The 20713-nt window shown below is 53.1% G+C and overlaps 4 protein-coding genes across 4 annotated transcripts; 3 read left to right on the top strand and 1 right to left on the bottom strand.

Moving 5' to 3' along the window:
* Positions 1 to 4379: 4379 nt before the first annotated feature.
* On the top strand, positions 4380 to 8312 carry QC763_701800 (uncharacterized protein). Its single transcript, XM_062915197.1, has 3 exons — positions 4380 to 6495; positions 6721 to 6780; positions 6839 to 8312. Exons 1-3 carry the CDS (start codon positions 6263 to 6265, stop codon positions 7290 to 7292), a joined length of 747 nt encoding a protein of 248 aa, XP_062761455.1. The 5' UTR covers positions 4380 to 6262; the 3' UTR covers positions 7293 to 8312.
* Positions 8313 to 11079: 2767 nt separating this feature from the next.
* BUD4 (Bud site selection protein bud4) lies at positions 11080 to 19077 on the bottom strand. Its single transcript, XM_062906426.1, has 5 exons — positions 16298 to 19077; positions 16085 to 16231; positions 13693 to 16017; positions 13146 to 13518; positions 11080 to 13090 (listed from the first exon to the last, which is right to left on the bottom strand). Exons 1-5 carry the CDS (start codon positions 16322 to 16324, stop codon positions 11826 to 11828), a joined length of 4137 nt encoding a protein of 1378 aa, XP_062761453.1. The 5' UTR covers positions 16325 to 19077; the 3' UTR covers positions 11080 to 11825.
* On the top strand, positions 11656 to 12367 carry QC763_0103550 (uncharacterized protein; the record flags this gene model as incomplete). The annotated part of the gene is made up of 2 exons (XM_062906427.1): positions 11656 to 12290; positions 12340 to 12367. Exons 1-2 carry the CDS (start codon positions 12139 to 12141, stop codon positions 12365 to 12367), a joined length of 180 nt encoding a protein of 59 aa, XP_062761454.1. The 5' UTR covers positions 11656 to 12138.
* QC763_701820 (uncharacterized protein) lies at positions 19012 to 20694 on the top strand (the record flags this gene model as incomplete). The annotated part of the gene is made up of 2 exons (XM_062915198.1): positions 19012 to 19138; positions 19196 to 20694. 2 exons carry the CDS (start codon positions 19012 to 19014, stop codon positions 20692 to 20694), a joined length of 1626 nt encoding a protein of 541 aa, XP_062761452.1.
* Positions 20695 to 20713: the final 19 nt, after the last annotated feature.

The raw sequence follows: 20713 nt of genomic DNA, 5'->3' as shown, positions 1-20713 counted from the left end.
GACAAGGCAACAAACTCACCTGACCAAACCCCCATGCGAGCAACCGACCTTTTGGTTCACACCATCTTTTTCTTCCCGTCTTGGGAGCATCACCATGACCCCCCGTATCCCAGACCCGTCACACTGGTCATCACACCCACCCACTCAATCATCCTCGGGGGAGCACGCACACACATGAACCTTTCCAAGCCCTGACCAAGCCGCTGACTTGCGCACGCACACACCGGTCTATCTAACCGCCGCAAGTAACGCTTGCGAGCGGTGAGAAAAAGGTGTGGGAAGGTGAGCACCTTATTTTTGTTTGCTTCTGTCCGATGATGATGATAGGGCTGGTGGGACTGGGTTTCAGAAAAGGCTGGCCAGTGAGGGGGGGGGGGGTTGTTACTATTCAAACTCCGTGATCCATCCGACTCCAACGAAATGCGGTTCCGACTTTTTCTCTGGTAGGTAAGCACTATATTACTCCCTTCGCTGGAGTAGTGACAAGTCCGGCTTTTTTATCACGCTCACAGGAAAAAGAGGGATCATATCGGGTTCGCCGACACTTTACCTACCAACACTACGTTGTAGTCTCGTCATATCAAAGACCCAGTATTATAGAAATCCAAGAAAGTCCAAGAAAACCACTCCCAACGGTCCCCCCGCTGACACCATTGATATCTCATATCTGGAACCACCGAACGGGACGGGCAGCTTTACGGGTTCCATCGGCTTTTCTTTTCTTTTTCCCCTTCCCCCCAACAAATAACATTTTGTTCTGTTGCCATATTCTAGCCGCCTGGGAATGTTGACAACAATTTCCTTGGTTGAACCGATATCCATGTCCAATCTTAATCAGTGCCGCCTTTTTCGTCTGTTCAAGCAGTGCCGCAAGCTTCAATGTTACCCCCATTCCATCATCCCATTTCGTACTGTACTGTGCCGCTCACCTTCTCGAAGTGTTTTTTTGCCGTTTTTTTCTCTTTCCTTTTCCGAAAGTCTGACTGCATTTTCTCGCCACTGTACAGTCCCACCAACACCTTCTTTGCAAGCACGGTCTTTTGCCTCATTTGGTAACCCGAAGGACAGGCTTTTGAGACCTTGTAACGTGACTTACAGAAGTGAAACATGACAACATCAACAACACCCTCACACACACAGCTTTGGTGATGTGTGCAACAAACCCCTGACTTTTGTTGTCCAAAAAAGAAAGAAAAAAAGGATCGGGGCAAAAAAAAAAAAAGAAGAAAAAAAGAAAAAAAGAAAAGATGGTGTTATGCCTTGTTGGTGTCCTGTTACCATCATCGTCTTTTCAACCGCGCGTAAAAAGTAGCATGTGTCCTGTGTCTTGTGTATCAACGTAAGCGCCACGCATGTCTTTTCATCTTGTGCGTTGGATAGGGGACCTACACAGAAACCCAACAAAAGAAAAACAATAGAAGCCCGACGTATTGTATGTAGTGTATAATAAGCCCGATAACCCGATCGGTCACCGCACACACGTTCAAAATCTGGTTGGGTCCCAAAGCAAAAAAGAAAAGAAAACTGCATAAGTTGCGGGCACTGTGTGCTTACACCAAACCACCCAATCCCAGCCAAACACATTCCCAGATCCAAAGCATCGGTGTCAGGCAGTTGAGAAGCCACTGCCGAGGGAACCGAGAAAGAAAAATGTGTCCCGTCCGCGTCCCTGTCCTCGGTGTCTTTTGCACCCTGTCACATCCCTCGATGATGCATGTAAGGGATGAGAGGAACCGTGATCGGTGAAGGATATGACGACGAGATGTTTCTTTTTTTACATTAGTCTCGCGGGGGATCGTCTCTCCCCGGGTTCTTCTTGTATCTCAGCCATAACTATGCAGTGAGATATCTCATGCAACAGCACAGATGTTCTCCCCGCCCGATCTTGTATCAAAAAAGGGTATCCCCCTTTTTCTTCCCGCGTCTGTGTGTATCCCGAAGTCTGAGATCAGGACGCCGATGGGAAGGACAGAAGCATACTCGGGGACGTCGGGGATAGATCACGAGACCTGGGAAGTGAAGCCTTTTGCTTTTTGTGTTGTTGATCCACATTGTTCAAGTGCTACCAGTTTGACAACTTGTGTCACTGACACAAGGTCAAGACATGTGCCGAAAGAAAAAAATAAACGGACCGAACTGTCGGGACCATTCCCACTTGCTCCAATCTTGGACATATTTCATAGTCTTGCGTGATTGTCGCCACGGTGACCGACTGTTTCCAAGAATAATACTTTGCTGTGAAGCGATGAGTCGACACTGATAACTAACCGGCAACATCCTAGTGCGAGACCGGAGTCATCAAGAAGGCTTGACAAGGCAGAGCCTGACACAATGGAGGTTGTGTTAAGCATTGGATCTCCGGTGGAGCCCCGACAATCCCTGCGATCTCCGCCCCGAGGCGGGAGATTCTCCCGAATTGCCTGGCTATAATCCTAGAATCCTTACCCACTGGCAAATTCCTAGACGTCAGCGAAATCTCGAATTCAGTCATCCTCGACAAAAAGTCGGGACACAGCCCCCCCGTGGGTGGTTGTGTGGATAATAATGAGAGAGAGAGTTTGAAGCAATTCAACACCCGGATGTCTCCGAGGCTTGCCCCTCTGTAAAAGCACACACTGTGTGTAGCTGTGCCAAGAGTGGTGTAGAAGAGAAACAAAACATCACGGAAGGCCCCCGTGCACGTCCCCACTGAGACCCCCAATATCTCTCCTGCGTGGGAGGCAGGCAGAATCCCACATGAAGAAAAAAAAGACTTGCCGTGATATCTCGGCCAAACTCCCGGCATTGGATCAAAGCTGGGCAAGGCTTCGATTGCAGCCATATGCTACCCCTCCTGATAACCCATAGCACCGAGATAAGAGCTTTCGGATCAGAACCCTGCTGCGGCTAGCGTACCTGCAGCAATCGCCGTGCCATTCCCACCAAGCAACTGGATGATGATGATGATGGTGATGACGACGAGGGGTCATCGAGACTACCGTGGACCTGAGCGGATTCGGGGTCTGCCAACGCCAGGTATATGGATCTGAGGCCCCTGATGCACCGCCGCCAACCTCCAAAACCCGGGCTTACCCGTCAGGGTCGAGATACGGGGGACAAGAGTCTTCCCATATCTCGGAAACCAAGTCGGAGTCTTTCACTGTGTGCCTTATCAAACAAAGGGGCTGTACCTTTTTCCGAACCAGCGTGCGTGTGAGACGTGACCCCTCATCCCCTACACTATGCCACCATATCAAGAGGTGAGGTGGTATTCCTAGCATGATCGACAATGCACGTCACTAATCTCGTCCTCCAGTCCGTGGCAAAGGGGCAGCTGGTAGCAAACAGGCTCGCTTCCAGACGATGGGCCTGCTTCTGGCCGTGCATCCCGCACCGGTCAAAAAGATTCCTATGCCCCGCGGACGATGGGATATTGGCCGGCCGCCTGCCGCCGGCACCTCGGTCAACGCTGGTGCAACAGACAGGGTGCATACGAGATATGCTTGCTCTACCCAGATGCGTCTGGCGTCACTCCGAGGATGCAGCAATCTGTCGAGGGTGCGGTAGAGATATGCCGCCCAGATCGAAAGCGGGGGGGTGGTGCAGAGAGACGAGATGGCCGGCAGTGCTGCCAATGCACGGATGTCATGATGGCCGATGATAGGAGTCTGAGATGGAAGCTCTCTTGAGGTGGTACAAGGTAATGTTGCCAGACTGAGAGAGTCAATAATAATGAGCGAGTTGAGTGTATTTTGTTGATGAGATTCAGGTCTGATGTACCAATGCTCTGAGGAACCCCCACGCCCGGGCGGCCGAACCTAAAAGGCGTTTGAATGGCTCGGACGGCCTGATATTGCGTGCCGGTCCAGGGCGGGCGGGTTTTCAACACGGGCAAGTCATGGTAGCTGCAGACCAAGGCCCGGATGATGCACCCAGCGATCGATAGCAGGCCGGGGAGCATACGAAAGTTCCACGGGCCGATCGCTCGTGTTTTTGGTGCTCTATCTTGAAGATGACCCTGTTGGTGGGCTTTGAGGCAGCTGAGGCAGAGGTCGACGACACCTTGATGGCTCGATAGTACCACCCTCCCTGCTGTGCCTGGCCGCCGGTGGAGCTTGGGGGGAGAGCTTGGAGGACCCTGATGGAGATTGCTGAACAATCCGACCCATCCGCGATCCACAGACCCAGTCCCGGCGCAGATCGTTCATGGCGTGATGTTCTTTACAGACCTTGGCATCGGGTTTTCTGGTGTTGGTAGAAATCCGTGAGCTTGCTGGTTCATCAACAGACGGTGAGGCGGCCGTGACGGTTGTGGAGTGGACGCCAAGACCTAGGCTGTGGAAAATGAAAGAAAAATTTTCCATGACAGCGGGATTCGGGTCTGATGAGGCTGGAACATGGTGATGTGACTGGACCAGAGCAACTCGGTGTGATGATCAAGTGAACCAGAAAATGTCAACATGGTGGGCAGTGTCGAGAGTGTGAATTTGGCATTTCCCCAGAATTGTTGGATGGGCATCAGCACCTGATTGGCCAGATGCCCTCCACCTCGTGGTCTGAAAACAGAAAGCAGCTCTCTCATCAAGGCTCTTGAAAAATCACACAATGCCACCGAATCGTCCGGTGACAGTCTGACAGATTCCCAAATATCACAACATTCTCTCGCAACATTGCCTGTGCTGCCCGGCCCAGCCATTGTCCCAGATTCCACCATCGCCCCCACGAAATTTGTCACCGGACCGCTTCATCGTAGACAAGGCCTGTCCCGCTCGTCTCCTGGGGACCCCTGGCCCGTCACTGCCCAGTGATCTGGGGCCGAAAGAGGGGCACTCCTCACACTGTGTTGCAAAGACAGGTTCAATTGACGTTTGCATCATGGGTGTTCACCCACCCCACGAAAGCGCCCAGGTGAAACCCTCCTCCTCCCCTCTCACCCATCCAGTGACCTACAAGAACACAGCCCGCCCAATTCCCTGACATTCTCTTCGCCCTCTTGCCCTTCTCGCCAACCTGACCCTTCCAGCCTCCTGTCCAGTCTTCGTCGTCTCACCAGCACACCAAATTCTGATCTCAACATCGCTCCATCCGCTCTTGGGGATCCAAGGTCTAACCCTGCTCTCGTCGACCTGAGCCCGCGCTGGCGGGAAACACACTTGGACCGGGGATCTTTGTCCTCTCGATACACTTCCCCGTCTTTGCACCACACCCACCGACGGTGAAAGACGATTGGTCAAGGCCAACAAGCTCACCCAGCTCCGTCCATCTCCGCTCTCGGCAGCAGCCTTGAAGGACTCGGCGCTGGTCCACGCGCAAGCTGAAGCGCCCAGGAATTGGTCAAAGGAGTCATCCGACACGCAAAAGTATCTGATAATTAGCCCAAAGAATCAAGTCTTTTAAAGCTCTGCCTTTGGTCGGTCGTCTCACACACTCAAGCTTCGCCTGTGCCGTCTTTTTTCGGTTCAAAGACATTCAGACAGCTCTTCCAAGCTACACTACCACCTATCTTCATACCTACACTTACACAAGACACACACACCACCACGCGAGTTTCCACTTGTGTTCCCATCAACTCAACCGTCACTTCTCTTCTGTAACAGACATCCCGACTACACAAGCGCGGGGTAAAATCCTGCTCGTTTGGCTACCCGATTTGCACGCCAAGTCCACGAGTTGTCGCGACACACAACGTTGTGGCCCGTCAGCAGCACCGCAACGCAACACAGACTCACTGCTGGGCGGCAACCCGAGTCAAGCCCTGTTATTAGACACCTTCCCCGAAGGTTCAGCGATTACAGACTACTGGCCCAAGAATCCAACTATCGAGTGGCCCGGCATAATACCAAGGGACCATCACAGTCCACAAAAGGCCGCCAGCAACCGACAGCACCGACAAAGAGGGAAAAGAAAAAAAAAAAAATCTCTTCTGCAGCATACATATTCGCCACCGCACGACACACCCCTTTGCTGGGCTCCAATTGCGAGGAAAACTTTTTCTTGTTTGGACGACAAATTGCCGAGTTCAAAAGGATCATCTTTTCGTCGCTCAATTGTTACCCAACCCCCAACCCCTAGCTGTCCACACAGGCTTTATCCCGGGTTCTTCAGTTCTCGCTCTCTGAAGCTTCAAATTCCCCGCCTCCCCCCGTCTGGGCCATCTCCATCCCCACACTTGGACCCCAAGTGACTTTGGACGAGCTACAGCCAACCAGCATTCCCTGGCCTCGACGCCCTGCGCTTTCACCTCGAGCTCCCCTGAGCTGCACCAATCACAAGGCTCGTCTCCATGCATCACCACCGTCGAAAGTCGGGCAACACGTCCATGACCGACGTCCGCAAAGCAACAGTCGGTGCATCAGACCCCAACTACAGGAAGCACTCATCCAGACCTACCACCATGACGAGAAGAATCACACCACAAAGCGCTCCAAAGCTGGGCAGGAGTCGCGAGGACAGAGAGAGGGAACTGGACGATGAGCGCTGGTGGGATGAGGAGCGGGAGAGCTTCCCGCAGTACTGGTAAGTGTTTCCGAGCGTTTACGTTTCGCAACTGCAGCACTTCCCTTTCCATCCGCCCGCATCGTCACCTGACATGCAGGTGATTTGTGTTACCTCAAGCGAAGAGGGGGAAAGAGGGGTCAACCACCACACCGGGCACCTCATTCTCTGGGGGAGTGTCCAGGTTGCCGTTCTTGCATACGTCTTGATTTCCTTGGAAGAACCCCGGCTGACTGAATGATGTAGCATGGTGTGCGAGAAGCAGTTCATTCCAGCCGACGACCAGAACCTCTACTGCTCAGAAACGTGAGTCTTCTGCGAGATGATGTATCTCTTTGGACTCAGCGCTAATGTTGCAATCTAGATGCCGGTACGATGACCAGGTTAGCGCCTCGACGGCGCCGAGCCGTGGAAGTCACCCACCTACTCAGTACCCTTTCTACTCGGGAGCTCCAGAGCCTAGAGATATCGTGCCCCGCGCCTCGCCTTCAAGGCCTAGCTCTACGCACTTTTCCCCGCCCTCAACGGCCGTAAATGCGCTCAAGGCGTCACTATACATCCGCCCACCGAGTCCCACGTCACCCATGATGGGTACCTCCCACAGCGGTGTCTGGTCGTTTGGCAGGGGCACTGCTACAAGCCCAGACAACTCGTACACGAAACCCACCTCGAGTTACTTTTCGACCACTTACGACGGGGCGTACTACGATCACTACGGCTCCTCGGTTGACAGACCCCTTCCGTCACGCAGGCCTGGTGTTTACTCCAGACCAAAGAGCATCGAACTCGTCACACCCATGCTCGCCTCCGGGAGGTAGTTCTCCCGCATTGAAAGTCATGCGAGGAGTCGGATGCGGGTAGCCTCACATGGCAATGCAGCGATGCTGTCGGAAAGGGCAACGCTGATTGCAGTCGTTGGGACCCAGGGACGCAAAGTCAAGAGCTGTCTTGATTAGGAAAAGGACTCTTCTGATCCTTCTTTATCTCTCTCCATGTGGGGGTTTGGTTGGCCGAGCTGTTGCAGTGCAACATTCCGCGCGGGGTGCTGAACGGCACAGATCTGCCCTCTCTTGTGTGCTGGCTGTGCTTCAGCAGTAGCAGCAGCAGCAGCAGCAGCAGCATCACACCTCCCAAACCCAGCTGCCACTCATGCAGCTTTCCGGATCTTTTGATTTCTCGGTACCCCACACACGGGTAAGCCGGTTCAGCATGGGGAGCGGCGGGGATGCCATCCTCAGGCTTTCCACATCTGTCTTGGCACATGACAGGCCAGCATCGAAAAAGAGGCGTTTTCTGGGGCACACCTGCATTTCTTAGCGCGGGGTTGGTCCCTCGGCTGGGCACGCGCTGTACAGGGGAAGAGGGAGGGAGGGATTGGCGGTTGCCATGGACTTGGTTAACGTCCCACATCATCACAAACCACCCCCCCTTCTTGGTGCCTTTCTTCATTGTCACTTACTACTAATTTTGTTTTTCATGTTTGGGATATGTGTTTTCAACAAAAAGCTTAGCGGCATGGGCGAGGGTTTATCTGAAGACAATAGATGGGAAAAAAGCAACTTTTTTTTATTCCTTGGAGGATGACAAGTCATGGAGAGGAGGAGGACTATTATTCGTTTCGGGGGGTCTCGAGGAGGACATCTGAGCTTACTACTCTACTTTTAGCATTTATAACTTTCTTGGAGGTGGCGGCATATTATTGGAGATTATTGGCAAAGGAAACACAGGCCTCTTTTTTATTTTTCTCTTGCTGTCTGAAATGTATATACCTAACTTTGTCACGTCTTTTTTATTTTACTCTTGGCATGAACGGAGCTTTCTTCTTTTTATCACGATGGATACGGACGGACGGACGGATGGGACATGTCACACCGCTCAAACAAAACACACATTTTTCGCTTTATTACACAATTGAATTGGCTGAATACAACACACACACGCACGCACACACACACACACACACACAGACAGAATGATGCATTTGCTTTTTCGCTTCTTGTTTCGCTTGTTCTATCTTGTTGGTGACCGTTGTGGAACAATTGGAACTGCTTGCTTGGTGTGGATGGACTGGTGGAGATAGGATATGGTTACACGGGTGGTGGGGTTGGTTGGAGCTTGCTGGCAGACAAGCAAAGACCGAGAATATGGGGTAATAAGATGTGGGTTCCTGAATTGGATGGGACGCTGGGTTTTTTTGAGGAGAGGGGGGATGACCTCACCTTGTCTTGGTGTTTCGGTGAAGAGGGAGGGGGTTTGGGGGGGGAGGGGCCGTTCAATATCGGGTTTGATATCCGTGATGAATGAGCGGCAGATGAGAAAGGGGTTGTTGTTGACCGAGGTGAGGAGCTGGGCAATATGTCTCACATGTTTGCTAGATTTTTGCAAAGTTCTAGATCTTTACCCAACAGTTACACCAGGCAACAGAATAAATCTCTGTTTTCTTTTCTGTGCCGATATAGTCTGCCGCGGTCTGTATATGCAAGGCACCGATATATGTTCTCCATTTTCCACAAGAACACAGCCTCATTTCTCCACCCCTTTCACACACAGCCAGTAGACAACCCTCTCTTTTCTTCTCACCGCAGAAGAAGCTTCCAGCCTGTCCGGACGAGAGGGAAGGAAAGTGATCTGCGCTGTGTTGGTTAAGGAAAATCGGACGTTAAGCGGGGGCGGCAGCAGGACGGGATAGACTAGCGCTGTGGGGAATATGGGGTAGTGGACGAAACCGACCGACCTGGGCGGGGGTTTGTTTTTTGTTCACTGGGGTAATAAAAAAGACCAAGTTTTTTATTTTCTCCCCCCTCCCCCCACGGAAAAAGAAGCTCTTGCTATCCACCCCAGCTGGAAAAAGTGGGTGGTGGACAGCTTACGAGATTGTTCACTGTCAACAGTCAGACAGTCCTGTGACCGCTGACTGATGCGGGTTGGTGATGAAAATTCTGAAATCTGAGAGGTATCTATCTCATCGAGATCGATCGACAACGACGGGATGGCGCTAGAAGAGTCTTCACTTGGGACTTGACCCGTTTAGTTTTTTTTTTTTTTTTTTTTTTTTTTTTTTTTGTTGGAGAGCCGGGGGGGGCTTTGTCTGAATACCTTCACTTACACCAACTAGGTGAAACATACAACTATTATTTTTGCTGTAGATCAGCCCAAAACTGGCCATCTGTGGTACCTGCACTACGGCCTCACTGACACATTGACAGCAAGCACACTCTCTCCACTTGCAGTGTATCTAAGTAGCATACGGATGCTCTTCCCCGTGGTGGAAAAAAAGAGGAGCGAGATTATGCAGCAGAAGCTTTTCTTCTTTTTTTTCTCCCACACTGCCAGCGCATCTATCTTTGTACCTTGCCTATCGTGTTCCTGCGCCGCAGTAAGGCGTGATGAGACGACTCCAACTCCGACCCCGGTACCTGAAAGTGGAGCAATCTGGTCCCCATTCCGGACGACGGCGGCGGCGGCCCCTGAACGGCGGTGTGTGAACGGGACAAGAAGAAAAAAAGGATCTCCACCGTTCTCGAACCTTGTGTGTCCCGGCGGCCGGGTATCATTTTCAGGATTCCGCGGGTTGGGAACGAACCACTACGGAGGCGAGACTGTAACCCCACGGAATACGGTGAAGAACCCCCTTTGAAGCCAAAAAAAAAAAAAAAAAAAAAAAAAAAAAAAAAAAAAAAAGACTCCAAACTTACGGTGAGCAGCCAACACAAATACGGAGTGGCACCTCCAAAACAACGGTGACTGACCTACGGTGGGACTCTGAACGGACCTTCGAAAATACGGTGTGTGTGTATGTGTGTGTGTGTATGTGTAACCCCGGACCTGATGACACCACACCACACCCCGGAGACGGAGGACACGGGAACTACGGGTCGGTATGGGCGGGACCTAAAGCGGGTAGAAACAGACAGACAGTACTGCTACCCCCGAAACAAACACGGTGCCTGGTCTGTCTGGCCTGTGCCGGACTATCACCGGATACTCCCGTCCTCCTCCATACCCATCCATGATGATCTGATCCACGTAGGTAACAAACCTACCCAACCCTTCCAGAATATCACCGTTTCCTTGTAACACTACCTACCTACATAAAAAATGTATTAATGCACTCATATGCACAGATCAGATGATCAAACGGGTCGGCTGGCACTGTACATGGTGGTGGGTGACGATGATCATTGAAGATCGAGTGGCAAAAAACACGGCAGTTGCATAAACGAGAAGGATATATATATATATAGAGGGCGAATCAGTTACGTTGTCGAAACTACTTTATACACTAGGATCACGAAAATGCCAAAGGGTCTGGTGACACGAAATCGTCATTTCATCATCACCGTCAGTGACACAGCTTCTTGTTCGTTGACACTGCGGACTTTGCAAGGCTTGCAAAGGGTCGAGATATCTCTGACTCTGGGTCAAAGAGATACAGGCAAAAGGAAGAGTCGAATGAAGAAGCCACAACAACAGCAGGTTACCATGCTACAGAATGTCAGCGATATGAAGCCTATGACACGATGAAAAACCCGAAAACCCATCATCAGACAATTCCAAGGAAATCTGCAGTAGCACTTCAAACCAATACCCTTCACAAAATCCCCAGTAACAAAAAACCGCAGGTTAAACCTTTTTTTATTTTAAATTCAACAAGTAGGTAAATACTGCTTAATACAACTAGCTTCTCAAATTCAACAACAACGACAATCAATACACAAGATACCAAAGTTCTCTTCACACACACACACACACCAACGAAACCTATCCCATCCCTCTCTCTCTAAAATCCCAAACATAATCTCCAACCCCCTACACCCAACTCAACTTTTTTCTTTCTTCTTGCACTCAAGAACGAAAAAGGGATATACAACTCAAAAAAGCCAACGCGACAGGGCTGAAAAGCAACAAAATAGACAAGTAGACATCTTGTGTTGGGTGTGCCAATACTACTCAGTAAGGTAGCAAAAGGCAAGGGCGAGAGTGGAATAACAAAAACAAATAAAATAAAAAAACAAGCAATGAAACAATGTTGTTGTTGTTGTTGTTGTTGCTGTGATGACTTTTGTCGGAGTCGTCCCATATGTGTGTGTTCCAACATCCAACCACCACCTCTTAGTCCCCAATATACCTTACTCCAACAAGAACTACTACCCTATGCAGATTGACAGACTCTCTCCCCCCCAATCAACTCCTTCCCTCTCTTATGCCCTGCCTGCCTGCCCATCCCAAAATTCCCTTCCCTCCCTTTGCGCTCCCAGTAATGCAAGTGATCAACAGATGTGAAAGAAAAAAAAAGGCAGCGCCAAAACCAGAAAGAGCAAAAAGAAAACTACACCCCAGGATAGAAAACCTCAAGTCAAAGCACTCTTAGTCCTAGAATGCACCCTCCTCCCGCCACCCCCCTGGCTAGCCGACTCCTTTCGCTTCAGCTGCTCCTCCCTCTTCATCACCAACTCGCACCACTTCCCCTTCATCTTCGACCCTCCCCCCCCTCCCGCCACCACAGAGCCAACAACATCATCCACCCCGTCCCCGGGCACCACCTCCTTCCCCACCACCTCCCCAAGCACCTTCATCCACCCCTCCTTGTCCTCGGCCGTGTCTGCATAAAAGTCAATCAACTCCCCGTTGTTGAACCTGATCCTGAACCCCTCCTCCACAAACATGTACCCCTCCTCATCCTCCGCAAACGCGCTCCTCCTCCTCTTGCCCCCCTTCCCAAGCGTCTCCTTCTCCATCAGCGTCCTCCGATCATCGATCAACCTCTTGGCATTCGCCAAATTAATCGTGGCCCTGGGCTGCCTCGTAGCCTCGTGGTAAGCCGTCAACTTTGTCCCGACAAGCTTGAAATACCTCCTCCTCCAGTAGGGACAATCCCCGCCCTGCTGACTGAGATGCCCCTCCCAGCACCTCGCCAACCTCTCCTCCGCAGCCTTCATCTCCCTGATACAGCTGTTCATAGATTTCGGCATGTCCTCATCCGTCGCCCCCTTGGGCCTCGGCACAAACAACAGCTGCAGCTCCAGCTTTCCAATCTTGTACGGTGCCCGCCTCACGACAGAGCCGGGTCCCATGTTCCCCCTCTTGCTCTTAACACTAGACGCAAAACCCGCGTCCTCCATCGCCCACTCGTTGAACGCCGCCACGTCGACGAGATAGGGCCTGCCAAAACACTTGCTCTCGTGGTCCTTGAGGCAGACGTACGCCCTGGCAAAAGAGCCATCGTCCGCCGCCAGCGGGCTCAGCAAGTCCCACGCCGTAGGCTGGCTCTTCATCTGTCTCGCCTGCGCCTCCCGCTGAGCGGCAAGCCTCTCTTCCTCCTCTGCCTGCCTTTGCCGGAGCTCCATCTCCTTCCTCTTCTTGGGCGAGGCAAACACCCTGGAAAAGGCCGACGTCTTGGGTTTGCTGAGCTTAGTAGGCGACGGCAGTGCCTTGGCCACGGGCTTCTCGACCGGCTTCTCCAGCTTGACGTTCAACGTCAGCTGGAACTCCAAGTCGTTGGGGACAACCAATTCGAATTCTTGTCCGATGGGCGCGTTGCGGGCCAGTTCCAGCCAGGCCGTCGTCACGCAGTGGACTCCGTTGTCGAGCGTGAGACTGAACCAGGTTCGTTCATCTGTCTCGCGTTAGCCATCAACTCGTTCAGCCCAATAAAGTAAAAAAAAACATACTTTTAGGAATAGGCAAATCCAGATCCTTGACCCCCATCACTTTAACAAAGAGCCTTCCCCTCTCCCCATTTTCATCACCCGGGCTCAGCTCCGCACCCACATCCTCGTCGTTCCCGCTCTGCGTCGCGACAGCAGCAGCATTACTCTCCTGACCAGGCAGCGGGGGAACAGGCCCGGAAGCGCCCAAGTTACTTGGCTTCTTCTTGAAGCTCCTCTTCCGAGCCGGCTGGCTGTTCCACGGCTCCACCGTCCAGCTCTGCGGCCTCTGCGCCGCCTTGGTCGGGCTATTCCCCGCCGACCGAGCCCTGAAGTCCTCCGTCATCTTATCACTGGCAGTGATGACCTTTGTGTTCTGCCGCATGAGGTACCCGCGCTGTTTTCGTGGAGTATTATTGTTAGCATCACCGTCACCAATATTCGTAGTAGTAGTTTCAGAAGGATCAAAAGAAAACTCCTCCTTGTCGGGAGAAAACGCCTCCGCCAAGCTCGGAGTGTGAACAGCAGAAAAATCAAAGGGGGGAATCAAGGAAAGCTGGTCAGACGCAACCTTTTGTGCTTCGATCACCCGGTCAAAGTCCTTGTCTAGGCTAAGGCCAAGGTCGAGATCCAGTGTCAGGCTCCGCTTCTTAAAGCTCGGGTGACGGTCCATGTAGTCGTCCTCGGCGGGGGGTGCCAGCTCGTTGTCCATGTTGACAGAGAGCCTGTTCCTGTGGCGGTCGGGGATGGGGGGAACCTCCCGACTGACTTGCCTGCGCGCCTCGCGCATGGTGGCCAGGTCAGCTGGTGTGGCAGAAGGCCTGGTCTTGAGCTTGGAACCAGAGGCGGACTTGATGGTCGCGATCTGCTCGGGAATGGCCGGTGAGGCTCTAGCTTCTTCGTCATCGCTGTCTGGCATGGGCCGGTGGATGACCGATTCCGGAGTGCCCGGATCGGACTCCTCAAACTCATCTTCTCCCCACCCGGTCCCGTCGTACTCGGGCTTGGTAAGAGATCGTCTGAGCTGCAGCTCCGGGGTAAGAGGCCTCTTCTCAGGCTGTGGCAGGGGCTCGGGTTGCGAAGCCTTCTCCGGCCCGGGAACAGCCTCCTTCTCTTCAGGCTTGGGCAACAAGGAAGCCTCCAACCCCCTAGACAGGCGGTTTTCCTTGGGCGCCTCGGGGAGCGCCTTCTCGGTTTCTTGAACCAGAGGAGTGGGCTCATCCACCGGAGTAGTTGCCCTGGGGGTAGGAACCTGATCATCCTCCTGGGTTTGTGATGACTTGGTCACATGCAGGTCCGTCCCCTCGGAGTACTGGCTTTCCTCATCAAACCGACTGTCGCTGTCATAGTCAGAAGAATAGTCGTCAGTGACCTCGGACCGTTCGTACGTGTCGGGAATCGAGTACAGGTCAGACTCCTGATCAGCAGGATCGCGCTTGATGATGACGCTTCCTTGATCCGAGTCGTAATCCGACTCATCATCCAAAACAGAGACTGGCTCGTCGCCGAGAACAGAAACATTGTCCTCGGTGCTGGGAATGGGAACGTCGGGGTCGTAAACTTGGCGGCCGGGAGACATGCCAACGGCGGGTGATGAAAAGTTGTAGTCGGACTCGCGGTCCAGCGCCTTGTTGCCATTAACACGTCGGAGGATGGACTCGCGAGAAATGCGCGGAGGCAGCTGGTACTCGTCGAGGCCCGAAAGCTCGCCAACAGTGTCAAGCTCCTCTTCGTCTTCCTGTGGCTGAACAACGGGGCTCTTAGACTCGTGATCGGGTGTCTGGCTACCACGGGCACCAGCACGGCGCATGCGGCGCTCACGTTGCTGCTCGGCCGCAGACTTGCCATCGTCAGAAAGCATCATAAGCTTCAACCGCTCCTCCAGAGGCATCCTGCTGTTACCAAGACCCTGAGCCTCCAATTTGGAAGCGGAGGGAGGAGAAGGGAGGCTTCTTGAAGTCCCGTCCATGCCAGGGAGAGGTGGCAACGGGCGGCTTTCCCCATTGGAGGCCAACGAATCAGTGCGCTGATGATGGGGTCTAGGGACGGGCGGCATATCATCCGGCATTGGGCTTCTGTCAAACGGATCCTCGTGATTGTTGTGCCTCCAGTCATCGGGACCCACCACAGGCGTCTTGTCGGTATCCTCCAGTGACGCGTCAAAGCTGTCGTCTTGGTCCATGTTATGAATCATGTAATGGTCATCGTCATCGTCCTCGTCGGTGGAATCATAGCTGCCCTCCCTCGAGTTGCTGCCGATCGAAGAAGGAGCGGGGGTGGCCATCTCGTACTCGTTGACTTGAGGAGGCGCTTGATCGAAAGTGACGCTCTTTGCATGGCGGTGCAGCGACTTGCCCTCGGGCAGACGACGCTCGTCTCCAGATATATCGGACCACATTCCTGTCTCATGATCAAAGCTGCTCTTGAATCGATTTGACGAGAGAGAGGATTTCAACGGTGATCCGGACTCCTTGCTGGGCGTTGTCGGCCGGATGGGCGAGGTGGAAATCGGCATCGTTGCTGCTTTCGTCAGGGAGGGCGGGTTCAGGATAGGGATGCTGGTGGTGCTCTGGCTCTTGCCGTGGCCAAATAGTGGTCGTCCCTGAAAACCATTGACGCCGCCGCCGCCAAAGTTGTTCCCCTGAATCTTAGAGAGAGGGCGTTGGATATCGGGGATTTTGGCTGGGTCGTACTCCTCCTTCTGCTCCAGGGCCCGGAGATTGCTGTTCTTGACGCGGGAAGCCTTTTGCAATCGTTCGATGGATGAGCGGCGGGTGGGTGAGCCAGTGCGCTCGTCCGAGTTGAAGCTGCGGTTCTGCCAGAAGAGACGGGGCGATGTGACGTTCTCCAGGGGCGACGACTGGAATGGCGAAGAATCCGTCATTGTCGCTGGTTTCTACACAGAACCCACCACACATCAGCCGCAATCCTCGGCAGGGTTTCAAGCAATGCGGATGTCTTACCTGGGTCGCCTGGTTCCAGCTGGGAGAGTTTCTACGTCTCTCGTGGGGTGAGATCTCGGAAAGCGGACGAGGGATTCCGCTGGGTCGAGTCGACTGAGGAGATGGCGCGCTGCCGTTGCTCCCCTTGGAGAGGCGCAATGGCTGTACCTGAACGGGCGCATTGTTGTTAGTTTGTTGTTGCCCATATAAGCTGATGCCCTAGCAGCGACATACAGGGTCCTCTTGCTCCATTTTGCTCATCAATGTGTGGAATTGCTATCTTTTTGCTTGCCTGTGATGTTGAGAAGAGAAGGCCGCTAAAAAGGCGGTGAGGGCATCACCGAGCAGCTGGCGATGCTGTGAAGAATGCGCCGAGAAAGTGGCAGAAAAAGAAGAAAGCGGGTGTCGCAGAGTCGCAAAAAAAAAAGACGCGCTTTGATTGTCGCGGTCGCAGACGCAGGCGGGCGTCGTGTCTCTAACTCGAATGCGATAGATAGCTGCTGGACGGCCAAGTAACAACTGTATTACCGAGGCAAATGGGCAATGGTACAAAATCAATATATTACTGGAATGCCGGTGCTGGCGGCGAAAGAAGGGGAGTCGGCGAGAGGAATGATGACAACGGAGACAACGGAGAACAGGCGCGCCGTCTTGGGAATGCGGTTTGTGCGTTGTGGTGTTGTGTTTAAGGAAGTCACTCTCGGTTGGGCTGGCGGTCCCGCGACTGGTGTCCTGATTGGTCAACCAGCAGTAAACACGAGCTGTGACCCCTCGTTCGTCCAGAAGTGGTGTTGCTGGGGTAACATCCTGATATTGCCCTTGCTCGTGAAACCCCACAGTTGCTTCAGGCCAGGCCCACCCCCTGTCTTTGCTGCCAAGAGCTGGCTCAGCCCTCCAATCAAGGAAGTGATTCCTGCGATTGCTCTTCCTTGGTTGTTGACCTTTTGGACACCTGCATCTCAAACAAGCGGCACGGGAGTATTTTCCCACGATGGCTGCGTCTCTTCTCACCGGGCAACAGGATGGCAGCAGTTTGATGTTGCTTTCTGTATGTTTCCCTTGCCTCGCTCACCTCGGGTAACTTGGTAATATCGGCCTAAGCACGCAATATTTATGACCACAGGCGGATACTTGCGAGCACGTCGTGGACAAAACAACCGGCACTGCAAAATAAGTGGTCAATAGGTCTTATACAAGAGCTAATAGGCCTATTATCTACTGAAAAGGGTGCAAGTTAATAGATATTATATGTTTTACCGACTTACAGTACCGGTTATTTTGTCCAGGGTCACCGCTGCTCTGATAACACTTGGGACTGCAGGGAGGCTCTTTGGTGTTTTGTCTCGGGAACCCTTCGAGTTCATGATATTTAAGAAAAACCATTGGCCCCTGGACTCGAGGGATGGCGGCTCTTGATTCGATCTTCCAGCACCCCTCCAGGCCACATGTTGATAGCCCCAGATTTGACATGTGAGGTATCAGCTCTCCCTCCCAAACATGTGAGGAGAAGGTGTTTCCCGAGAGATATCCAGAGGATTGACTCACAAGCCACATCTCGTCGACTTCCTCCAAGCATGTGGTGTTGAAGATGGGTGGAAAACGAAAACCATCGGTTCACGCTCGGCTATCCTCTCTTCAGCTGCCAGCAAGCTGAATCCCACAAGGAAATCCCTCCCTTTTGTGCCGCTGAGCTCGTGGACTGTCCATATTTCTCCGAATCGGAGTTCCCCAACCCTCTCAGCCAGCACAAGTTGTTGAGGTCTTACACTCACCCGGACCGAGAGATGCTGACAGGGACACTCTCCAGTAGATATACACCGCTCAACGCCTCCATCCCGATCATACCGGATAAGCCAAAGACGAACACTCCGTAGAGAGCCGCAATTTTGCGCAAAGAGACCGGGCGTGCCGGAGCCATCATCCGTGTCGACAGCTTCCCCTTGATGGTGAGAAATATAGCGTACCTGTATGGTTCCCGGCAGAGGCTCATCTTGGCACATTCCCGAAAACCCCCACCATCGCCGCTAAAGCAGCCTTGCTGTACACTATGTACCGAAGAAGAGGGGCACTTCCAACAAATTCAGATGGCGCCGATCCCGTCCTCTGTGGATAATATCACATAATTTTTGAAATGACACCTTCGTTTCCTACCCATTTCATGACTCTTCTCTTTTCCATACTGGAAGCCCTGTTTTGCGAGAATACCGAGACCAGCAGGAGGAGAACCTCGGGTCTTCGGTCTTCCTGCGTACTGCATACTATTCGTATCCCGCGGGGCTCGCGACGGAAAAGCCCGGGAGACCTATTCTCAGCAGTGCCCCCCAATCCGATTCCGGACCATTGACGTGACGTCTTTTTGACATCAACGACTTCTTCCGCGCTTCTTCTGTTGGACCCTTTCTCTCAACGGGGTTCCCAGCAGACCCGACAATGTGGCGGCGGCGGCGGCGCACCTGTCAAGTTCGCAGAGCTCACCCTGCTGCTGCAACGGGTAGACCCGCACTCCGCCGCGGTATCCGGATATGGGAAACAATGACTCTTTTGAAACGTGAAGAACAGAGGGGGAAAAAATCGACCTGTGATTCATCAGGGTCCCCCAGGGGTTAGTTAGACAATCCCGATGGAGGCCAGCCAGGAATAGAAAGTTTTTCTCTCTCGGTACTCGCGTGCTGACTGACAGCAAGCTCTTATAAGCTTGAAGATGGACCCCTACTTTTTCTTCGTTCCATGACGTCTTGTCTGTTCTTGCTTGCTCTTGCTTGTCGTTCTTGCTAGCTTTAGCTGTCGTGTCATCTTTTTGAGTTGTTTCTTTTTCTTCGATACGCTGGTGGCAAGCAAACCAGAGTTGGTTTGATACATTCTCGACTTACCTCAGCCTTCCTCGTGCTACCCACCTTATACAAACAAGCTGCTTCATATTGCGACTTCACCACACATCACCAACTCACATGCCCTCTTCCCTCACCCGGTCCCTCCCACGGGGGCTGACCGGCTCCTCACCCCGTCAACTCTCCCTTTCAACCTCTCTAGCTCCCACCTCTTTAGTCTCCTCCCGGAACTTTAGCTTCAAGAAAGGTCAGCCACCCCCCACCTTTTCCCCCTCCCTCACAATCTCTTAACACCCCCCCTCAGGCCCCCCCACCAAAGAAAAGGTAATCATCCTCGGCTCCGGCTGGGCAGGCTACTCCCTAGCCCGCACCCTCTCCCCCACCAAATACGACCGCATCATAATCTCCCCCCGCCCCTACTTCGTCTTCACCCCCCTCCTCGCCTCCACCTCGGTCGGCACCCTCGAGTTCCGCACCATCCTCGAGCCCGTCCGCCGCCTCCCCGGTGGCAACATCAACTTCTACCAAGGCTGGGCAGACGACATTGACTTCTCCCGCAAGACCATCACCGTCGAGACCAACGCCGCCGAGGAAGCCGCCTCCAAAACTGTCGTCCCACCCCCCGGAGGGCAAATCCCGCTCCGGGACAAGGGAGAGGTTATCGAGGTCCAGTACGACAAGCTGATCATTGCGTGCGGAGCCTACAGCCAGACGTTTGGGATTGAGGGGGTAAGGGAGCATGCCCATTTCCTGAGGGATATCGGTGATGCTAGGAGGGTGAGGCTACGGGTGTTGAGCCTGTTTGAGCAGTGCTCTTACCCCAGCAGCAGCAGCCCCAACAGCAACGGGCATGTTCTTACCGATGATGACAAGAGGGCTTTGCTACACTTTGCCGTTGTGGGGGGCGGTCCGACGGGGATCGAATGGGCGGCTGAGCTCCACGATTTTATCCGTGACGATTTGGGAAAGATGTACCCCGAGCTGATGCGCTTTGTCAAAATCACGGTTTATGATGTCGCGCCAAAGGTGCTGCCGATGTTTGACAAGGCTTTGGCGGATTATGCGATGGGGCATTTTGCCAGGCAGGGGATCGAGGTCAAGACGGAGCACCATCTGGAAAAGATCAGGCTTGCGGATGGGAAGTTGGGAAGACGGCATGGGGCGGTGCGGATCAAGATTAGGGAAGTCGAGGAGAATGGGGGGGAGGTTGGGGCGGGGATGGTGGTTTGGAGTACGGGGTTGATGGCTAATCCTCTGATTGCAAAGTTGGCTGAGAAGGAGGTGGTGGTGAGTAAGAGTAAGAATCCGATGACGGGGGAGGTGCTGGAGAGGAGGAGGTTGGTTAGGGACAAGAGGAGTGGGGGGTTGGTGGTGGATGGGTATATGAGGGCTTTGAGCGTGGATGCTGATGCTAAGTTTGAGGAAGGAAATGAGTTGGAGAAGAAGCCGTTGGATGGGGTGTACGTCATTGGAGATTGCAGTTTTATCGAGAATGACCCCCTCCCAAAGACGGCGCAGGTTGCTGCTCAGGAGGCGCAGTATCTGGCTAAGGAGCTGAACAAGGGGATTTCACCAGGTCAGGACGGGAAGGAGTTCAAGTTCAGGAATTGGGGGACGATGACGTATCTGGGTGGGTGGAAGGCCATTCACCAGAGCAAGGCCGATGAGCTCAAGGGGTGGGTGGCATGGGTCCTTTGGAGGGGAGCCTATCTCACCAAGGCGATGTCGTGGAGGAATAAGTTGCTCGTGCCGATTTACTGGGTAATCTCCTGGATCTTTGGACGGGGTATCAGCCGATTCTAATTTTTGTTGTTCTTTTGCG

This window comes from Podospora pseudopauciseta (genome assembly GCF_035222475.1).
Source record: "Podospora pseudopauciseta strain CBS 411.78 chromosome 7 map unlocalized CBS411.78m_7, whole genome shotgun sequence".
NCBI lineage: Eukaryota > Fungi > Ascomycota > Sordariomycetes > Sordariales > Podosporaceae > Podospora > Podospora pseudopauciseta.
Note: the sequence above shows the minus strand (reverse complement) of the source record. Positions and strands in the feature narration are given on the sequence as shown.